General features: G+C 32.8%; 2 protein-coding genes and 1 pseudogene across 7 annotated transcripts; all 3 read right to left on the minus strand.

Moving 5' to 3' along the window:
* Positions 1–375: 375 nt before the first annotated feature.
* Positions 376–8224, minus strand: LOC111204221. 6 transcript variants are annotated; one of them, XM_022698463.2, is made up of 12 exons: positions 8138–8224; positions 6155–6204; positions 5970–6077; positions 5833–5903; positions 5609–5750; positions 5432–5524; positions 5196–5324; positions 5004–5094; positions 4666–4736; positions 3577–4391; positions 939–992; positions 376–711 (listed from the first exon to the last, which is right to left on the minus strand). In XM_022698463.2, exons 2-12 carry the CDS (start codon positions 6200–6202, stop codon positions 693–695), a joined length of 1641 nt encoding a protein of 546 aa, XP_022554184.2. In that variant the 5' UTR covers positions 6203–6204; positions 8138–8224; the 3' UTR covers positions 376–692. The 6 variants fall into 6 exon arrangements, with proteins under 6 accessions (XP_022554184.2, XP_022554185.2, XP_022554182.2 ...); XM_022698464.2 differs by lacking the exon at positions 8138–8224 and adding an exon at positions 6605–6781 and having other exon boundaries at positions 5196–5321; XM_022698461.2 differs by lacking the exon at positions 8138–8224 and adding an exon at positions 6605–6781.
* A 2911-nt stretch (positions 8225–11135) lies between these two features.
* LOC111204223 (transcription factor bHLH101-like) lies at positions 11136–12702 on the minus strand. Its single transcript, XM_022698472.2, has 3 exons — positions 12220–12702; positions 11444–11815; positions 11136–11344 (listed from the first exon to the last, which is right to left on the minus strand). The coding sequence occupies exons 1-3, from the start codon at positions 12556–12558 to the stop codon at positions 11273–11275; spliced, it is 783 nt and encodes a 260-aa protein (XP_022554193.1). The 5' UTR covers positions 12559–12702; the 3' UTR covers positions 11136–11272.
* A 4230-nt stretch (positions 12703–16932) lies between these two features.
* Positions 16933–20161, minus strand: LOC111203727 (annotated as a pseudogene).
* Positions 20162–21584: the final 1423 nt, after the last annotated feature.

Consider the following 21584-nt stretch of genomic DNA (forward strand, 5'->3'; position numbering starts at 1 on the left):
GGTTGATTATTTGTTAGATTATACTCAAGTGCACTGTATGGAATGCATTCGAGATCAAATTTCCGCATCTTTATGGGATTCAAGATAGTTTTTATTTTATATTTTCAAGTTTTTGCTTTAAAATAATTTTATTAAATAAGTTTATGTGTGTTATTATAATGTTTTTTAATTTTCCAGAATAAACATTTTACTATTAATAATATTTTTAAAACTAAAAACCAAAATCTAAAACCATCATTCAAGTTTTTCAAAAACTAAAAATTTTACTACAAAATCAAAAAAACCAAAAACTAAAACCAAAAACTAAAACCAAAAACAATCATCACCCAAAAACCTTAAACAATAAATTTTATTGTTTTTCAGTAGATTTAAAAGAATGAAAACATAATTTTAAAAAAATATATATATCATATTACATAAAATTGTAAATATCATAACACACGTTATAATCTTTTAAAATTGTACAAGAAAATTATTTATCTCATACCTGACACAAACATCTAAATAAATGGTAAGATTAATATAATATCAAACGCATTAGGGATGGTTTGGTTTAGTTTTGATTTCAATTCAGGTAGTTCTTATTAAGATTGTATTTTAGCAGTCGTGCCTATGCGAGGCCTAGAAGAGGTGAGCTAGGCGTTTGCACAAAGGAAGACGCTCGCCTCACCTCGCCTTTGCAGCCTCAAGCTTCAAGCAGTTTCATCGATTCTTGCAAAAAATAAATATAAGCATATGAAATTTAGGTAATTATAGTTATTAACTTAATTTCTACTTACATTTTACATTACACATTAATTATGATAAGTATATATACATATACATATATATATATATATAAAATATATATTTACCTCATGTTTTTCAAAAACCTAATTACATGTTAATTTTTTCAAAAAAAAAAAACTAATAAGCTTAACTATTGAATAAAGACTAACCTTAAGTTTTCGTAGTGCATGGACGTGATTGCTCCTCTTCGCCTCCTCGCATGTCTGAGTTTTAGTAAAATAGTAATTAATTAACAAAAAAACTTCAATTTTTTTTGTGTAGTTTATGTTTGTTTTTCAAATTTTCTGATATAGGAAAATATCAATTTTAATTATATTAAACATAACTCATCTTTCGAATTGGTTATTTCGAGTTGGCACTAACTATATGAAATCAATTCCCCTAAAAACATACCCATGAATTTTTTTCTTAATGATGAATAATTATGCTTTCGTAAACTATGAAAAATATTACAGACGATTATACAGCCAACAATTTCATATGCCTTATGCGGATTTACGTTTGACAGCACTTATAAGAATGACGATTAACGGTATTCCTTCCACCATATTAAATATATGTTTTAAGTATTTTCTCTATAAATCTGTGTGATTTCGTCTTTTAATAGAATTTGAAACTCTGACTTCATGGCATAAAATCATTAATGAATTCTTAATCAAACCTCTAGACTAAGAAGATTTTCATGCACATCCATGAATCTAGGTAGCTATTTTAGATTTTTGACTGTATTTTTGGGGGAATCTTATATCGGTTATGGACAGATTCGTCAACACCTCTCAATGGTAGTTTCTTTACATGGTAGTGAGGAAAAGTTTCCTTTTATTATCCAGTACGTAGAGATGACGTTGTACCTTGATTCAGATCTCCATTTTTCATTCAGATCTATTGGAATTTGGATGTATGAAATGTTTGGTTGGCGTTGTTAGTTGATCTTTATGCATTGGTTTTCATGGAAGAATTGAATAAAACCAAATATCTCTTTTTATATCAAATGAGAATGTTTCGAATTTAAACATCTGCATCACTTAATTTGGATATTCAATCCTAGGATTATTGAAATACGGAGAAACTATGAGAGTATATTGCAAGAACAATTAGTAGTTTGATTTGATTTAGAAAAAAAGATGTTAAACTTATAGAAATGGACTATTACTATGAACGTCTCATGGTGAAAGTTTGCTTTGAATTGCGATGAAACAGAATGACTGCGAGCTCAGAAATCTTACAAAAGATATTTGAGGTTTACTCACATTGATGATAACTGATCATGAAGATCACATTTGATGATAAATAAAGTACATAACAAATGTGCATACTTATATAGATATGGAATAGAGATGTATTCAATTGGTCTTTGTATATTAAAGTTTAGGCCAAGTTTTTATGTTTCATAGCGGGATAGAATCAGTCTAATGGTCGGCTTTCCCATCAAAATTTGGAATGATGAATGAAACAGAAGGACTGCGAGATCATAAATCTTTCAAACGATATTTGAGGTTTGCTCGCATTGATGATAACTGATCATGAATATCACATTTGATGATGAATAAAGTATATAACAAAATGTGTAGATATGGAATAGAGATGTATTCAATTCGCCTTTGTATATTAAAGTTTAAGCCAAGTTTTTTATGTTTCATAGCATGATAGAATCCGTGTAACGGTCGGTCTTCCCATCAAAATTTGGAATGGAATCCGTATCATGGACTATTACTATGTATGTCTCGTGGTGAAAGTTTGCTTTGAATTGCGATGAAACAGAAAGACTGCGAGATCATAAATCTTTCAAAAGATATTTGAGGTTTGCTTGCATTGATGATAACTGATCATGAAGATCGCATTTGATGATGAATAAAGTATATAACAAATGTGTGGATATGGAATAGAGATGTATTCGATTTGCCTTTGTATATTAAAGTTTAGGCCAAGTTTTTTATGTTTCATAGCGGGATAGAATCCGTGAACGGTCGGTCTTCCCATCAAAATTTGGAATGGAATCGGTAACATGGACTATTACTATGTATGTCTCGTGGTGAAAGTTTGCTTTGAATTGCGATGAAACAGAAGGACTGCGAGATCAGAAATCTTTCAAAAGATATTTGAGGTTTGCTCGCATTGATGATAACTGATCATGAAGATCACATTTGATGATGAATAAAGTATATAACAAATGTGTAGATATGGAATAGAGATGTATTTGATTCGCTTTGTATATTAGAGTTTCGATCAAGTTTTTTTTGTTTCATCGCGGGATAGAATCTGCGTGATGGTCGGTCTTCTCATCGGAATTTGGAAATGGCGAATAGAATGCATAACATTAGACTATTACTATGATACGTCTCATGGAGAGATGTTATTTTGAATTGCGATGGAACGGATGGATTGCGATCAGAAATTTTACAAAAGATATTTGAGGTTTACTCACATCGATGATAATTTTGGATTTAGTTTAATGCAAGTTTAGATATTAAATTTAATGCACAAAGAAGAGAAAAAGGAAAATGATAGACATTTTAGTCCACGTATCCTCAAAGGATCTAAGAAAATAAAGGTGCCAAATTCGAAAATATTCAAGATTGTTTCTTGAGTGAAACAAGGTAACAAGGTTCATGAAGAAGAAAACAGCTACCTATTTAGAATTGGAGAAAGAAAAAAAAACATTTTAGATTGGTGCATTTGCCCTATAGGGATTTCTTTTGAAAAAAATCCTATGGCAGAAAAGTTTAAGGGGGAAATGTAACATGTTCTTGAATCATCAAGTATTAAGAACTTGGAAACTTGAGTTACCTGTGATCCGCTAAGAAGTCACCATAGTGGTCATCGTCGGTATTACGGTGGTTGAAGTCACCATAGTGGTCATCGTCGGTATTACGGTGGTTGAGGAAAACATTATAGTAGTAACTAATGAGATCCTTCTCACTTCTCCTTGGGAAAGCCTTTGAAGCATACTTCCAAAACCCATCACAACTAGACAAAGGAATTTTTTTCACAAGAGATTCAAACTTTTGCTCTTCCTTGGCCGTCCAAGATTTTGATCCCACCTCACCCATTTCATCAAACTTCCAAGTATAGAAAGCACCGTCAGTTTCCTTTTCTAGAAGCTCCCTTGCTTCTTTAATGTGTAGCTTCGCGCAATCAACTGATCCTGGATTAGCACAAGAGCAAGAGTCTGGTCTCCCTTCACCGACTTTTTTGTGGTGATCTTTCTTCTTTAGGCTATATGTTGGCCAAACAGCCGTTCCAATCCACCTAAGAGTGTCGGAATCTCCGGGACTACCGTAAAACTTCCCCTTCTTGGTAGACGCAATCCAAATAGGAATTTCAGCCTGGAAACCAGGACCGACTGGGATGACTGGTTTGGTTTTGTTAGAGCCAGTGGATACACCTTTGAGGGTCTTGGCGCCAACATCTTTACGGTTTGGTCGGTTTGAAGCAGCAGCAACAGTTTGTCGTGAAGAAGAGGAGGGATGTTGTGAGGATGGAACAACTTTTTGGCGTTTCTTGTCAACCCTTGAATCAATAGTATTCTCTAACGATCTTCCAGGAGGAGCTGTCGAGACTGCTGCACCATTACTCAGAGGCTGTTCCAGTGTCCTTTTGCTCTGGCAAGAGATAGATATTATAACCATCAGAGCCACCAAGACAGATGTCTTTTTGGCTGGTAGGCATTGGCATACTCATAAAGAGTCACCAATGCCTTGTTTCCATCTCTTTCAGACAATTCTCACGAGCTGTCTAGACTCTACTTATTGCACAGATATAAAATCCTAAAAGTATGGCTTTCTCTCAAGCATTCAACAATAGTCCGCATGAATGCGGAGTATTGTTGTCTTATTGCCCAAGATATAAAATCTAAAGTCAAAAAGAATGTATTACCTGGAAACGCCTGTCATTATCACCATGTTTAGCAGCGCCACCTGAAGATTCTCCTATGGCTATAAATATTTCTGGAGGCATGGGAAAAAACTTTAATTAAAAACTATATTGTTTCCTTATTATAATTCTCACTCTGAATCTACGAGATCTAATCTCTAGCCACACTACTTATTACTGGAACCATGTGTATGCTTCCATAGTGCAATACTCGTGGTGATGAGTAGGATGATTGTTTAACATCAGAGTTTAGGACTTGCCCCCAGGTTTTTCATTCATATTATATGTACCCAAAAAAAAATCATAATACATAACTCATGTTGTGATTTACTAAAACATACCAAATTTTCCAGAAGAGCTGTTGGTCAGATTCTGAGGAATGGTGCGCGGCGTTAAAATCACTTTCCTTGCCCTCTTCAATGCCAAAGCTTTCTATTAATAGAAAGAGTCGGCATGGTCATTTAATTTAAAAAATATAGATAAAATAACTGAAGATACAGTAGTATCAATAGGTATTATCACCAATATCATACCTGGTAAGCCTTAAAGGATTTGGTGTAAATGCTCTCAAATACATCTGGATGCAATTCAAAATACTCCGTTAGGTACTCTTGGACTGATTTGTCAACAATTTCCCTGATTTTTGGGTTTCCTAATTTCTTCTTTTTCCAGATTATATGTGACAAATACATTAGCAAAAAAATCACTATTTTTTAAACAGATATATCATTGCCAAAGAAGAGGACCACGATCAATATTGTCTATGTACCTTTGTTTGATCTACAAACTCAGGCTTTGTAACAACAACTGCGACAATGCAAGTCAAGCCTTCCCTAATATGCTCCCCACTTAAGTCTAAGTCCTGAAAACAAAAAATTATATTACCATCAGACATGCCTCCCCTGGAAGACAAAACTAGTTAATGATGTGAATGGTCTTATTATACCTTGACAAACTTCCTCTTTTTACCAAGGGTGTTGATAGTTCTTGTTATTGAAGCTTTCGCACCATCAATGTGTGTTCCGCCATCAACGGTGTGGATGCCATTAGCATATCCTAATACTGTGTCTGAATATACATCTACATACCTGTTATAAACAACAACATTGGATGAGATCAATAGGATCTTGTTCAGAGTAACTAAGACAATAGGGAAAAAAAACAACATACCATTGAAGAGCAATGTCGATTTTGATATCATTGATCTCCTTTTTGAATCCCATCACATCATGAAGTGGTCTCTGAAGAGAATATAAACATCAAAACAACACATACAAAAAAAATGTTAACAGACAATAATGTCTCACCTTATCACCAATTAGCCAAGTGATATATACACTAGCGCCTCCTCCACCTTTTACACAGTCTTTATAAAGGTTGTCGTCGTTGTCCTCCTTTTCCATAGAAGCTTTAACCTGCGCACATTAGCATAGAGCATTTAGGATAAACCCAAAACACAATCCCTCTTACTCAATTGCAACAAGAAACTTACCACTTTGATATCTTGCCGTGTAACCTTTCTTACAGCTCCACAAGACATTGCTGCAAATTTACAAAATTGATTGGTCTCTCAAATCCAATAACGAAGACAACAAACAAGTTATTAAATCGATTTATATGCAATTTTTTTTCTGAAAACACAAAATGAAATGATTGATCATCGACAAAAAGAGACAGAACAGAGAGATTCTGATTTAATATTCAAAAAGAGCAACCAAACATGTATGAATGTACAAAACAGAGCAGAATCAAATCAGATTTTGAGAATTGGATCAAATCCAATATCAAACAAACAAACCAAACCAAACCAAACAGCACAACATATTCGATATGTCTCAATTACATCATCCCTATCGACACATCCATCGAAACTTTAATCGAATCAGAAAATACGCGAGAAAATCGAGATCGAAAGAGAGAGACATAATAAGAGAAACCTTACTAATATGAAATCATGAGCGATGTTCCTTCATTTACCCAGAAAATTTATGAAACCATCAGTTATTTATACGGACAAAACAACGAAAACTATGTACAAAACAAACCATAACCACTGAGCCAAGGACAAACAAAAAAGAATAATTTTACAGTGTTTTTTGCCTCATTGTTTGAAAGAGAGATTCAAAATCTATATACAGTTTTTAACTTTTTATACCCAGCGGTAATTAGTAGATATGCTTTTACTTCTCTAATTAATGAATTTATTAGAAGAAAAAAATATTTATTTTGACGACTAGAAAAAAATCTTTAAAAGAAGGAAACAAATTATGAATATATCCGTGAATATTGTTAAGATCTAGTAACTATCTTCTAATGTGCAAAGAATATTCTTTATGTTTTTATCAAGGAAAGATATTATCAATGATTTCCTAATTTATTGACTAGATTATGTTTTAAAATTTAATTCTTAATGATAATTCATATCATCAATATACTAAATATAAGGTTTTGGAAAGAAATTGAATATCAATTGGTTTTGAACAGTGTTTTTAAAACCGGACCGACCCGATGGTTGGACCGGGTTCGACCGTGAACCGGTTATATAGTCGGGTTGGTCTATTAATTGGTTCGACCATGAACCGGCCACATAGCCGGATTATATTTCAAAATTATTAAACCAATAAAAACCACTAAAACTATCGAAAATCTATAAACCATCCATATAAACAAGACACTAATTTATATTTATAATATTTTATGTTCAAAATTGATTTATATTTTAACTATGCATCATGTTTACTAATATTAATTTTATATTTACATACTAAAAAAATATTAAACCATATTATTGAACCAAGTTTGACCCGGTCGAACCATATTGAACCGTGACCCAAAATATTTCCGGTTCAGCTTCCGGTCCGGTTTTAAAAACACTGGTTTTGAGTCAAAAATCTCAATATGATAACTTTTAACATGGTACATGAAAGACCATTCACCCATTATTTGCTTATTATCAATTGGTTTTAAGATAAATTTTCGAAAGATTTAAGACGGAGAAAAAAATAAAGCTTTTTGTTCCTAGTTCTCTAGGAATTTAAATATTTTATTCTTAATATAGTCAAACTTTATTTTATCAAAATCTTATGGTATGATTTGTATTTTTTATGAACTCAGAAAACTTTGAACAATTTAGTTTTTTTACAGCGAACGGTTATTCTATTACTCAAACTTGAAATGGTCTAGATAACGAGACCGGAATAGAACAACATATGTAACAAAGTTCACTATGAAAAAATCTCGCAATCTTAGTTAAAAAATCTGAAATTTCATTTTGTGCTCTTGGAAAACATTTAGTTTTGTAAAAAGATCTGACATATTTTATACTATTGTAAAAAAGATTAATACTACACTTAGGCTCAAATCCTTATATTCTAAGAGAATTATTCTAAGAGAATGTTCATCTACCAGGTATAGTTTTGTAGAATACACAATATATAATTATCACCAACTGATTTTAGGATAGAAATTCGAATACCTTATAATGGATCTAGCTTTGTTCCAGGGATACCTTGTCTCTTGGAATGTTTGATATGTTTTATGTGGTGCTCTTAGGTGTTGTGGCTAGGGGATGCTTGTAAAAACAAATCATATTTATAGTGAAAATCTTAAAACCCTAGACATGTAAAAAGACATTTCTAACCATACAAATTGTTGGGCCTAGGGCCCTAAACTAGTATTAAGCCCAATTAATTATATTTAGAGTATTATGATTAAGTAATAAATATTTCAAATTATCAGTCAAACAAAGTTCTCTTTAAACTATATTTCAGAGAAAGAAACAAGGTCTTCTTTTCCAAAAGTTTTTTTCGGCAACCGACTCCCAGTGTTCAGGCTCATACTCTAGCAACCATTAGCTTTCTCAGTAATATGTTGGTCAGCTCTGGCTTTAACCTCTTCTATTATGCCTCGATGATTATGTCTGCCTCGATGATTATGGCTAGTTTAAATACAATTATCCGGATTTGTTTAATATTCATTTTCTAGTTTATGCTATCGGTAATCTAAAACATCAACATCGGCGATCTTTACCGGTTAAGGTTTAGATCTTTGCTTTAAAGTTTTTCCAATCTTCACTTCTCTGTTTCTTAAGATTTAATCGGCTCAATATTATTTTATCGATAAATTTTCTAGTAACCAATCTAATAGTGACACATGGGCAATACTTTTGTCAGAATTGCTTAGAGCAACAACAACGGTTAGTTACTTAAAGGGGTGTTCTTAAAAACCAAATAATAATAGCTAAATTAAATAATTAAATTTACATTTAAATAAAATAATTTAATTATTTGGATAGAGACACGTGGAACAAGATGCAGAATGACATGGGAAGTTGAAGTTTATAAGAGGTTCTTAAAGGTGTAAGTTAGAGCATCTTTAACGGAGACATTTAATGGAGTGCTAAGTGGTGGGCCCCACCATAAGAGAGGAAGAAGAGGTGCCAAAAACGCCAGATTAAGCGTCGAGTCTTCCACTGTTTCGCAGGTCCCACTGACACGTGGCGGCTCGCGATTGGTTCGTTTTTAATTTTTTTTTAATCTATCAAAAAACCAAAAAAAAAAAAAATTAAGCACCCAATTTAAGTCGCTAGGGTTAAAGGTGCTCTTAAGGATCGGTTCATTCTCTTTCTTTAATTTCTTTAATTTTTAGAAACTTTTTAGATTCTAGCGTTGGAATTGCTCTAAGACTAAAGTTCGATGAAATATTCTATTTTTAGCATGTGCCATGTGTTGGGATCCCAACATTGTTAACTTGTAGAAAAAGGTTGTACTACATGAGAGCCGCAAGAATAAGTGGTCAACTTCTTATCAAATTATGACATACGAGCCACGGAGCTAACCAGAGATTAAGTGCACTCTTACGAAAGGATATGTTTATCTCAACTGTGCGAAGCATGTTTTTCTGGTCGAAGCAACACCAGTCACTATTCAAACGGACTACACCAGAATAAATACGTCAACATCGCCAGAGGAACTAATAATATGTCTCCGATTAAAATAATCTAAAGATGACGTCTCCAAAAGGTGGAAAGAAAAATATACTTTCACCAATCTCCAGGCGTTTCCTGTTATATGTTGAGATGCTGCAGATTTATCCTAGTCGCTGCATTTTTTATGATTTCTCTCCGGAAATCAACCTGAGATTTAAGAAAATATCAAATGCTGTCTAAGTTTGTGATAAACAAATATGGTAGGTAGAGTTGGTAAACTTACCCGAGCACCCATAAGAGACGATAAAGTCATATATATTGGCTTCTGCTATGTCATCAACAGCGAGTTGCTTCTAGATCCTTGTTTCTGGATTCATCATTGTTTCCCAAAGCTGCTCAGGCATCATCTCTCCCAAACCTGCAAAAAGCAAAATGATATTAGCAATTAAACTCTTGATTTGGTTATATGTAAAAGACTCCGCCTACACTAGTTTTTTTTTGTGTATAAACATTTTTACCTTTTAACCTTTGAATGCTGTAGGAAGCTCTTGCAGGGAAGTCTGCTGTAATCTTTTTAAGGTCTGCATCATCGTAGCGATATTGTGCTTGCTTTCCCCTCTCAACGTGGTCGTTTTTCAAAGAGAATACATTTAAGGATCTAAATAAAAAAAAAATGTGCTGAAGATCGTAGTTTATATTACCTTGAAAAGAGGTGGAACACCAACATATATGCAACCAGCATCAAATAAGGCTCTCTGTCAAAACAAAATATTGAAGTTAAGTTGACATCTAGATAAACTGTTCTATGGGACATTTTTTTTGTTTAGTACTAAACTAACTTACCTGGTATTTGAAGAAAAAGGTTAGCAGAAGTGTTCGGATATGTGCACCATCAATATATCCTTCTCCATCCTACAATCAACATCCATTTGACTATGTTATGTAAATTTAATTTAAATGGTTTTTAATCTCTATCATCTCCTATCTGTTCGGATTGGTGCTCATGTTGAGTTTTTAATCTTGAAAACTCAAAATCCATGTAGAAATCGGTTTTTCTTTTCTAATCGTATGTTTTTAGATCAATTAGCTTACAAATCCAAAAGTTCAAGCTTTTGTTCCGAAGCTTCTCTCCACAACACCAAGCTCTGTTCTCTCTTAACTTGTTAATGGCTTATCCGAAAAAGATCTTGCTTCTTCGTCTTATTTAAAACCTCAGGTCATTTCACTGAGATATTTCCACAAACACCCAACATCACGTTTCGTCTTTGAGAATCTAAGGTTCTTTGTGTTAAAGCAGGTTGCTAATTTGGAGGAGATATTGTCTGAGAGAGGAACTTGTGGAGTTGGGTTTATATCTAACTTAGATAACATCCCTTCACATGGAGTCGTCAAGGAGGCTGTGGACCTGACAATGATTCTGGTGATGGCTCTGGTCTTATGTCTTCCATTCCATGGGATTTCTTTAACTGTACAGTATTCAGTTAAATAACTGCATTCAACTGCTATAAAAATCTCATAAAGTTGCATGATCATTGAATAAAGTTTCTGAGTCAAATAGTATCATTAATTTAACAATAAGAGAAAAAATATAACAAGAAGACGTTACAGATGATTACAGTACTAAAATCTGATAAAAGTCTATAACATTAAATAAAAAGATTCAGTCCTTGAAACTCTCCTCTCTCAATATGATTGGTGTAATCCGTATAGCATACCGTCGAGTTCCTCCAGTCTCACTCTGCAACCTCCTCTCATCTGCGCAAAGAACAAACAAAAAGACAACAAGAGATCAGATATTAATTTGATTCTTTTAACTTTATGTAAATATTCATTAGATCTCTTTGGTCAAGTTACCTGAAGATGCAGAGTGTAGAAGATCCTTGCAGTGGAAGAAACCGAAGAAGAGACGCTTATGGCATTAAGCCCGTTTTCTTCTAACCTAAGCAATATGTCTGATATAGATGTCCATTTCCATGTAGCAATCTGGACGGCTATCTCTGTGTCTGTGATCCAATTTGCAGCGATCTTTTGTGAAGAAGAATCTATTGACTCCATCATTAATGCTCTATTTCTCAGCTGTTCTTGTTGATGATTCAAAGTCTCTGTCTTATTGGAGATTCTCTTCATAAGCTCTTCTTTCCTCCTAGACAAACGTTGAAGTTCTTGCTTCTGCTCTGGTATATACTTCACCACTCCCGCTATGGTCTTTGGAATGCTCAACTTTCTCTGCATAAATAATAAATAATCATTGATCAAAAGAGGGTTTTGTTTAGTTAGTCTTTTTAGTATATATTCCTTCAGTTTTATGAAGTTTCATTTTGACTTTATAGAATTAAGAAAATGATAAAAATTTGATTATAGCTGTAATAACTAATAAGTATATTTATTTAACCAATAATATTTGAGAGAAATAAATTTATTTATAAAATTAAAACATTTGTAATTAATTTTAACGTTAGAGTATATATGAAACTATATTGAAATTTTAAACTAACATTCTGTGTAACAAGATAAAATATCAAAATAACACTATTTGTGAAACGGAAGTATATATATATATTATACTCATTTCAAGATTATAAAACTTAATTATCTTGACGGGTTTTTGTAGATTTCTTTCGAGCACAAACCTTTTGATCAGAAGGAGGCAAGAGAGCACGAAGTGAAGCGTATAAGGCGTTTAGCTTTCTACGGCGGTCGCGTTCACTTGCGTTGTGATTCAGTTTCTTTTCCAAAACCGATCCTTGATGTTCTTCTTGATCATTGTTAGTACCATTTATGTCAGCAAGATTCATATGATGAGGAAGAAGATTGATGTTATAGCTCTTGAATTCATCTAGTTGGTCGAAAGAAGGATAAAGAGAAGAAGGGAGAGTAGGAGAGAAGGAATCAAGCCATGGATACTCCATTGTTGAAGTAGAGTACCATTCTTGTTGGTTACTTGGAAACATTGGTGTTAAGGCACACATTATTGTCCTCTCAATTATTTGAAGGAATGAACTAGAAAGAAAATTAAGTAGATGAGAGAGAGAGAGAGACTTTGATGATAAGACCGAATTTGAGATGGAGTCTATGGATGTAGCTAGTTATGTCTCCAAGTAGTTGGTACTTATAGCTCCATGTCTTAAGGAAGTTTTTAAAGCTTTTTTAAGTTGTCTTACACTCCACACGCAGTCTCGTGCCGGAACGAGTAGGGCACGAGGTTTATCGTACAACCTTATCTATTATTCTATCTTCCCTTGATAACTAGAGTTATAGAACACTCGATAATCGATATTTTATTCAAAGCTATGACTGGTAATTAATTTTTACTCTGTTGCTAATCTTGCTTTGTCATTTAAAAATGGCTAATCAATTTCGAATTACTAGCATTTAATTCTATTTAACATTTAGAGCCCAAATAACATTATAAATATTGTTTGTATGTATAATGTAACCTACTTTGATACATAATCCATCTATTCTCAGTTATATTCTACAACATGTGAACGCATGGTTTAAGGGCATCAGCTCAACATATCACCAAATTAATGTATGCATACACTTTTAAAAAAAAAAGTATGCATACATCATAGGAAATTTCTTTTAGATATCATTGATTTATTAGTTTTGTTGATTTCCCTCATGAAATTTCCTGCATGATGTTTGATAATCCATCATTCTTCCAAATAAAATAGATAAAGGTTTAAAAGAACCGTCAGAGATTAACAAAAGAAAATCACAATCAGATTTAATTATGTTTAAAAAAATTAACGGAGTTCAGACTATTTTCACAATCATCGATCAAATAATTGTCTTTCTTTCCGGTATAACTATTTTCAACGCATTTAACCATGAAAATAAAATTCCTCGCAATACTCCTTTTTCTATCATCACATGTACTATACCCTTGTTTCTAGATACTATTTAAAGGTACTATTGAATTAACAAAAAAAACAAAGTTAGAAGTAATATTGAATTAACAAACAAATACAAAGTAAGAAGAAACGACACTATATGATCAAATCGATGACGTTTAACATTTCTGTTGTGATCATCACTTCATTTCATATTATTTCATTTAACTTATAAAAAGGGTAAAGGAAATACTATCAGCTTAGTCGTATCTTGATCCCGTACTATAAGCTTATGATTTATAGTTTTGTACGGTTGATCTTAATGTTAGGGTTTATTGGTCTTTACTAGCTAGAGTCTAGTTTTTATCAGAACAGCGAACTTAAAAGTCTTGAAAGTACAAAAAAAATTCAGATGGTGAATTGAATAATAATAGAATGTATAGTCAAGCTAATTATAAAACAAATTAGATATATTATCTATCGTTTATAGGTGTTTGGTTTCATTACTCATCTTTTTTTTTTTTGGTCATATCTATATTTTAATGTTATCTACTTATATCATGACATCTTTTCTGAATAACAAAGCTCGGATAGAATATAATTTAACCATCCACAAATGGAAACTCAAGAATGATGAAAGAGGGTAAACGCACGAGCTCGTTGGTTAACGGCACGTGTCAGCTGTGCGCTAGAACCGAGTAACCCACCTCTTCATGTCCACATCATCAGCCACTTCCCGATTACGCTCGAGCTAAGAATTTTTTTTCCAGCTTTTTATCTTTTAAAAGTAGTACATTTCGAATGTTTTGTAAGTCTTTAATGGAAAAAAATATTTTTAATATTTACGATAAAATAACCTCTTTGCAAATTCATTTAAAAAAAACAGTTTCTTTCTGTTTCTAATTAATTATCTCTTTTATTTCACCAGTTCAAAAGATGTTAATAGATTTAGACCAAAAAAAAAAGATGTTAGTAGATGACCATGTAAAGGACCAGAAGTCCTTTTTTTTGTCAGCTAGGACCAGAACTCCATAAAAACACAATTGTAATATGATAATTATAATAAATAGCCTGATTTTTATAACGTGACATAATGTAAAATAGTATTTCTCAAAAAGACAATGTAATCTATAGGAGAAATTAAACACATCAAAACTAATGCTATTTAGAAGATCCATGCTACTTCAATAACACTTTTTGGAAAATCAATAAAATATCATATGTAAACAGTGTTTTAAAACTGGCTTAAACAGGAGAAATTAGGGTGTATATACACCATTTCGACCATATTTTGCAAACTACCCGATGACATTATTGACAAATCTATAATCCAATATTGCCCCTGCCCAAACCCTCTTTTCTTTTTCTCTCTTTCTTTTTCTTGTCTCTACATCTCTCCCCTGACCAAACAATCTTCTTCTTTCTTTCTTTCTCTCGTTCTTCTTACATTTCAAATCTCTATCTCTACTCAAAATTAGAGTTTACTCTAAAGTAATATCACTTGGGGATCCATTGCTAATTTTGTACTTAACCTTCCAGATCATGTTGACGTCAACAATGTCACTCACGTTATTCCTACGGCGGCGATTACGCGACTTTAACCATCTCCGGCGATAAGAAATCCACCCTCGTTTCCCCGCCTCCCGAATCCGATTCAAAAGTTAGAGAGTCCGCAACCCAGAATCTGAACCGTGGTGAGAGATCCAACAGTTACGACAGGATCCAGTGACAAGAAAGTCAAGATTGACAACCACCACACAGCGATTGGTGAGGAAATTGACTATATAGGAGACGCCTTTATCTTGTTCATCTACTTTTATGATCGAAACAGAGATGGTTTTTGTCAGAGTTTGAGAATCGGATCTCGGAAGTTAATGGTTTGGTGAAGACCACGATGAAGATGATGTAGGTGCTAGTCCAGTGTAGTGAGAAGGTAAATATTTGCTTAGCTGTTACAATTTTTTTAAAAGATATTTAAAATGATTTGTAAGATGTTATTAAATAGCGACATTAGTTGATACATATTTTGTTAAATGGTACGAAATTGGTTACCGGTCTAATAAGTCATATAACATTGCACATCAAAACTTAGCAATTACATTTTATATAATATGTTTCCATTAACCGATACATGTTTGGTTAGCTGTTATAAAACATGTTATCGTTTTTTAAAATTGGTTGTCAAGATCTCAAAAATACATATCGACACTTGATATATATTTTTTTAAATGGTAAAAAATAAATTATCGTGCTAGCTTAGTAGTTTATCTATTCAACTGATATATTCTTAACGGTTAACAATTATTGTATTATATATAAATCAAACAATTGTATATTGTTTCAGCTTAGCATTAAATGTCTATTGTTAGCCTATTAATAATTTATTGTGTTTCTTTTCTTTTTATACATTGTGTTTTTTCTCTCTTATGAAAAAGTTGCAGATTGTGGAGTCGGTAAAATCCTTTGGAAGGTTTGGAGTTTAAGAAGAGGAAAAGGTGACCGTATGATTATTGCCATAAATAGAATAAGTGTTGATTTGGAGATTTAAGAAAAAGATATATTGATTTGAAATGAAAATGGTGAAAACATTTGAAAAGAAAGAGAAAATGATAGAGATGTGAGTTCTGGGAAAGAAAGAGAAAGAATATGAAAATTTCGGGCAGGGGTAAAACGGGGAGACAATTTTCTATAGTGAACATGAGTTTTTTATGGTTTTGGGTAGTTAGCTAATTTTGTTCCCATTTGTGTATATCTAGCAAATTATAACAGTGTGTTTCTAGATAAATAATATGATGTTATAAAAAACAGATCAAAATCCATGCTATTTAGACAGAATGCGCAATAAATTGAACTACGTACCATGCCTACAAAAGTATCATATTTTTCAAAAGTATTATCCATGTTATATAGTCATTTACTGCAACTACCTGAGATATAGTATAATATATTGTTTTGCAACTCTAACATGTTAGTAAGAACTTAAGAACCCTAAAATGTCTACAATTGCATTTAAGAATGAAGGCTTGACCTACCTCTGGTCTCGCCTACGTTGACATTTTAACAGCTAATATTTCCAAAATTAACAAACAAAAATAAAAATATTTTATTTACTCAAGTCATACAAATATGCAAGGACATGACAAATTGTTATGAAATGACCTTTTAATATTAAAGAAAAACTTGCTTAAAATGAAATTTTTATTAGAATATTCCAATTTATTTACTTAAGAAGTGACTTTGAGGTGAAACCCATGTAATTCACTGTTGTGTGCTAGCAATTTTTTCATGGTCTTTCTAATGAACACTCCATGAACCACCTTGAAAGGTTCGAAGATCTAATATCGAGCATTAAGTTCAATAGTCTTTGAAGACTACATTTTCTTAAAAATCTTCACTAAATTTTCTTCACTTGTTCAATATTGTTTAATTCTATCATTTTCAAATCAGTCATGATGGTTTAGTCCTTATAAGACTTTTAAACTATAATTAAGACTAGTTGACATAATTAAACAAAAAAAAACTATAAGGGCAACATTATCGGCGTTTGTTAGGCCTGTTTCCTAGGTATTTTGGGTCGAAAATTAAATCAAAAACATGTAAAAACCTTGCAAACGGGCCTTAACTAAGAGGTTTTCGCCTTCGTCCTTAAGGCTAGCTGGCAGCATGCGATTGGGAGATGTAATCGAAGACGCGAAACTCTTTTGTGGTCGGGTCTTCTCTCTTTCATCTTCTCCGAAGGCGAAAACCTATCTTGAGACGGCGTATCATCTCCAAATCGAAATCCAAAGCTCACTCCACATCGAAATCCCGAAATCGAAATCCCCAAATCGAAATCCAAAGCTCACTCCACTTGCGTCGGTACGCTTGAGTTCCGGTCCGTCGTAGAACCTACCATCCCCAAATCGAAATCCAAAGCTCAATCCAAAGCTTATATGTTTTATTTTAAACACATCTTTTATATGTCATTACTTATTAAAATAAACAATTTATTTACTAAGAGACAACATAAAGTCCCAACAATAATCTGCAGTTTCGCTATTGTTTCTTAACATTGTCTCTTAACTTAAAAATCATAATAAAATAAACTAAGGACTCAAAAATTAGTCCTAGCAATAATGTTGCTCAGAGACCATATTCCCCTAAAAAGAAAGCAGAAGACAAACAGAATGTTTAGTTTGATGATGGTTAGCACGTCCGCGACAAGCCAGAACATATATTCCTATGCATAAAAAGTAAATGGAAGCTTAACTTTTCCTACTATTCTTGTTAAATGTTAAGCCGTCCATAAATTAAAATCCGCATATATAAGCTATTTAAATAAATCATGATTAGTAAGTGTTCTAGAAAGTTAGTTAAAAAATTGTTAAAGAAAGCTTTTCAATCATTTGCAGTATAGTTACGTTCATGCTTACGTTTGAGTTAACAAGTCATTATAAATTTATAGTACATTTACTTTACATCTTGTGATCACAAAAATAATGAAAATATTCGTTCACAATGCATATTGTTTTACATATTGTGAACAACAAAAAAATTATATTTATTTTTTTAAATATAACGCAAACACCAACAGGTGGTAGTATTTAAATATAACCATAGGATGGATGGATTAATATTCTTGCATAGTAAATTAGCATCTCATCGTAGTAGACAAAGGAAGCTGTCTTGAGAAAACAACTATGACATCTCACCATAGAATCCTAGAATCTAATATAGTCAGCTACATATATTACATATTTAATATAAGAATAGTTACAAAAATCACTATTGAGACATTGTCATCTCTGAAATCCCCCAAACTTGCAGGTCCTAAATTAATAAGTTCTTGATGAACAGAAGAAGAACCAAACACAAGGAGAGAAGCTCTGTGCTGGTGAATAGTTCTTATCTAAACCTGCGTTTTGTCTCTCCGTAAGCAACCACCCCAAGGACCGTTATGGAATACCCGCCAATACCCATAACCGTAACCGGGTTCCATAACCGTAACCGGGTTTTGAAATATCAAGATCGAGATCACCACTGCAACTGCTCCTTTAGCATTCCCAAGAACCTGCATTCATTGCATTCTAACATTGTTATCTCACAATAATACATCCTAAGGATCGGAGCTTGATAAGAGGCCTGCACATAGGTTTAGTCACCTGGAGAGTGAGGGCGCTTGTGTGTTTTGTAACAAGAAAATTCAACAAATTAGCTGAATAGGCCATTACAGAGTTAACCAAAAGAAGTATCCACATGTACTGATGTTGCTTTGCAAGCGCCAAGGTCAAGCTGATCACGTCTGGTTCCATAACTAGCGTGACTGGAAGAAGAGCAACAACAGCTATAGAGGACATATACAACATCAGATTCATCGAGTTCAACTTTTCCCTGCATAAGAAAAAAAAACGGATATTCTTATATTATTACATATCTTTTTTTTTTTTTTTGTCAACTATATTATTGCATATCAAATGCACCCATCTTTTGGTTGGTAACAAAGTTAATTCTAAAAATATTTTTTACCCTTCTGAAGAAAGTAAAATGCCTTGAAGAACAGATTTAAAAGCTCTTGCCGCAGTAGCACTAATGCACATAATGAAACCAAACCAGTGAAACCCTGGCTCCCCCTGCAGTAGAGAGAATGGTGCTTAGATCTTAGATCAAAGATCAGACAAGAGACCACCAAAACCACTTGATAAAGCTTCCTAACAATAATACAATGACAGACAGTAAAAAAAAATCACCTTGCAGTAAAAAGTAAGGAGAGAGCTCAAAGGTTAAGATGAGATCCCAAAATGATGTTAATACCAAATTCTACACCTGACGTGATCAAAAAAAAATAAAAATGCTTAAAACCTGTTTTAGATATACACAAGACTCAAACTTCAAATTTTCCCCCTTTGTCAAAGTTTTAGAAACCTCATTCAAATCAAACATTGGCATTATTACTACTAAAAGAATCTAAACCAGAGGAAGAACAAAAGAAGCTTTACCCCACTAGCAATGACAACGCCTGCAACAACAGGGACAAGAGCACCATAAGTAACCCAAGCTTCTCTCTTAAGGGTCATAAAATAACCAAGGGAAGGTAACGGAGTGAAATGTTCCCGCCGACAACAGAGGCACAGAAGACGATGCTGAGAGTGGCGACTTTAAGGAACTGGGAGCGAGATTTGAGGTGCTGGAGAGGGACGAGCTTGAGGAAGACGATGGAGACGTAGCTGAGGATGGCGCAAGCGGACATGTGACACATTGTGAGGAAAATAGGGAACTTGAATCCGTAATTCGAGAGGAGGAACTTGTTGAGGAGAAGAACACCGATGTTTGAGGAGTACCATGAGATGATCAATGTCGATATAAAGAGGGTTTGCTTCTTCGAAGAAGACGAAGACATTGTTCTGTTTCTTCTTCCTCCTCCTAGAGATCGAGATTTGTCGAGAGAGAGAGAGAAAGAGAGACAAAAAAGAGAACTTTTTGAGTTTCTAAACCGAACTCGAGAAAGTCTCTAGCTTGATTTGTCGGTCAGATCCAGTTCCAATGGTATAGTTTGTAAATAACTGCAATAACAGAGTCCTAAAGTATCTTCCTTTATCTGAAACAGAGCATTTGTCTGAAAAAGAGAACCTTTTGAGTTCTTTTTTTTTGTCGACTTTTCGGACCATAACGGACTGGTCCGATAGCCCTTACATCCCCGTAGAGGGGAAAGCCTCACTATAAGAACTTTTTGAGTTCTAATAGCATAGTTTGTAAGACTATGAACATTGGTCTTAAAAATTCTAACATCCTAATTTCCACTTTTACGCTCCAAATTGTTGTCTCTCTCTTCCACCTATCAATTTAACACTCGTTCATTTTTTATACTCTACAATAGTTTTGTTTAATAAAATTCAACACCCTATCCTATTTTTTTTTAATTGTTAAGAATTTTCAATTAGTTTAACTAAAATAATATAAAATAAAAAGATATTTTAATTACATTTTAACAAATAACAAAAATAAAAAATATGAATATCATTAAATAGATTTTTTAAATTATATAATTAAGGATTTATTCAAGAGTTTAAAAAAATAGGGTGATAGAAAATTATAATAGAAATTGAAGTTTTTTTTGGTATCCAAATCAAATGAACCAAGTTTCTATTTATAGAATAGAAAAAATTATGAATTTTGATATATAATTTTTTTTAAAATAAATTTATTTAGTTGTAAATAATTGTTGAATTATTGAGATAAGAAAAAAAAAAACATAATCTACAAAATCCAATAAGAGACAGACACATGTTAAAAATGGGTCCCACTTGGTGTTTTCAACCGGTTGAATCCAAATAAGCATTCAACAGCCTCACTGTTTTGCCTCTTATTTTTTCAACCGGTCCGCGTACAGTGCAGAAAACCCACTTAACAGCTCCAATGTACGTAGTCTAAGACCACAATTATTGCAGGTGATAATGGAGTTTCTAAGCTCATGGGACCCACAGAAATAGCAAAAACAGATCACAAAAGGCGTCAGATAAGGATCGAGTTAAGTGGGTTTTCTGCACTGTACGCGGACCCCACTGACACGTGGCGGTCCGCGATTATCGATTTTTTTATTTTTTTTAAATCAAAAAAAAAAAGTAAGAAACCCTCTAAATTTTTTAGGGATAATCATGCTCTAAATAACTTCAAACACAGAGAGCATCTCCAAAAATAAACTCTATTTTGATGTTTCCAAAACTCTATATTTGAAGTTTAATGTGTTCTTCTCCAAAAGCAAAACTTCAAACTCAACTTCAAAACTATTTATATTTTATAATATGGTCATTATATTTGTCATAAATAATTTGAATTCATAAAACTTTTGTAAACAACTAACACATATATAAACATATTGCAACAATATTAATTAATAAAACATTTTATTAAAATATAAAAATTTAAATAAAAATGACTTAATTAATATTAAACCTCAAACAAAATACCATATTATTTCATAAATGATTTTCGTAATGCATATATGATCTATTAGTGCATTTCCAATTAAAAATAGTCATCATTTTTATTTTGTAGATTATGAACTAAAAGTTGTTGAAATCGGGTAATATTGATACTTGTAAATACATCAGATCGGAACAAGAAAGTAAAAGAGAAACATAAAATATTGCTAAAAGACTAATTTCTTTTCAATTATATTAATA

Source organism: Brassica napus, chromosome C3 (genome assembly GCF_020379485.1).
Source record: "Brassica napus cultivar Da-Ae chromosome C3, Da-Ae, whole genome shotgun sequence".
In the NCBI taxonomy this organism is placed as follows: domain Eukaryota; kingdom Viridiplantae; phylum Streptophyta; class Magnoliopsida; order Brassicales; family Brassicaceae; genus Brassica; species Brassica napus.

Excerpts from the sequence above, each read along its gene's own strand:
- LOC111204223 (XM_022698472.2), bottom strand. The coding sequence starts at position 12,558 with ATGTGTGCCTTAACACCAATGTTTCCAAGTAACCAACAAGAATGGTAC. Across the intron at positions 11,816-12,219 it reads TGCCTCCTTCTGATCAAAAG|AGAAAGTTGAGCATTCCAAA; the intron begins GTTTGTGCTCGA and ends TTATTTATGCAG. Across the intron at positions 11,345-11,443 it reads TCTACACTCTGCATCTTCAG|ATGAGAGGAGGTTGCAGAGT; the intron begins GTAACTTGACCA and ends TTCTTTGCGCAG.
- LOC111204221 (XM_022698463.2), bottom strand. The coding sequence starts at position 6,202 with ATGTCTTGTGGAGCTGTAAGAAAGGTTACACGGCAAGATATCAAAGTG. Across the intron at positions 5,904-5,969 it reads CTTGGCTAATTGGTGATAAG|AGACCACTTCATGATGTGAT; the intron begins GTGAGACATTAT and ends TATTCTCTTCAG. Across the intron at positions 5,095-5,195 it reads AATCCTTTAAGGCTTACCAG|AAAGCTTTGGCATTGAAGAG; the intron begins GTATGATATTGG and ends TTCTATTAATAG.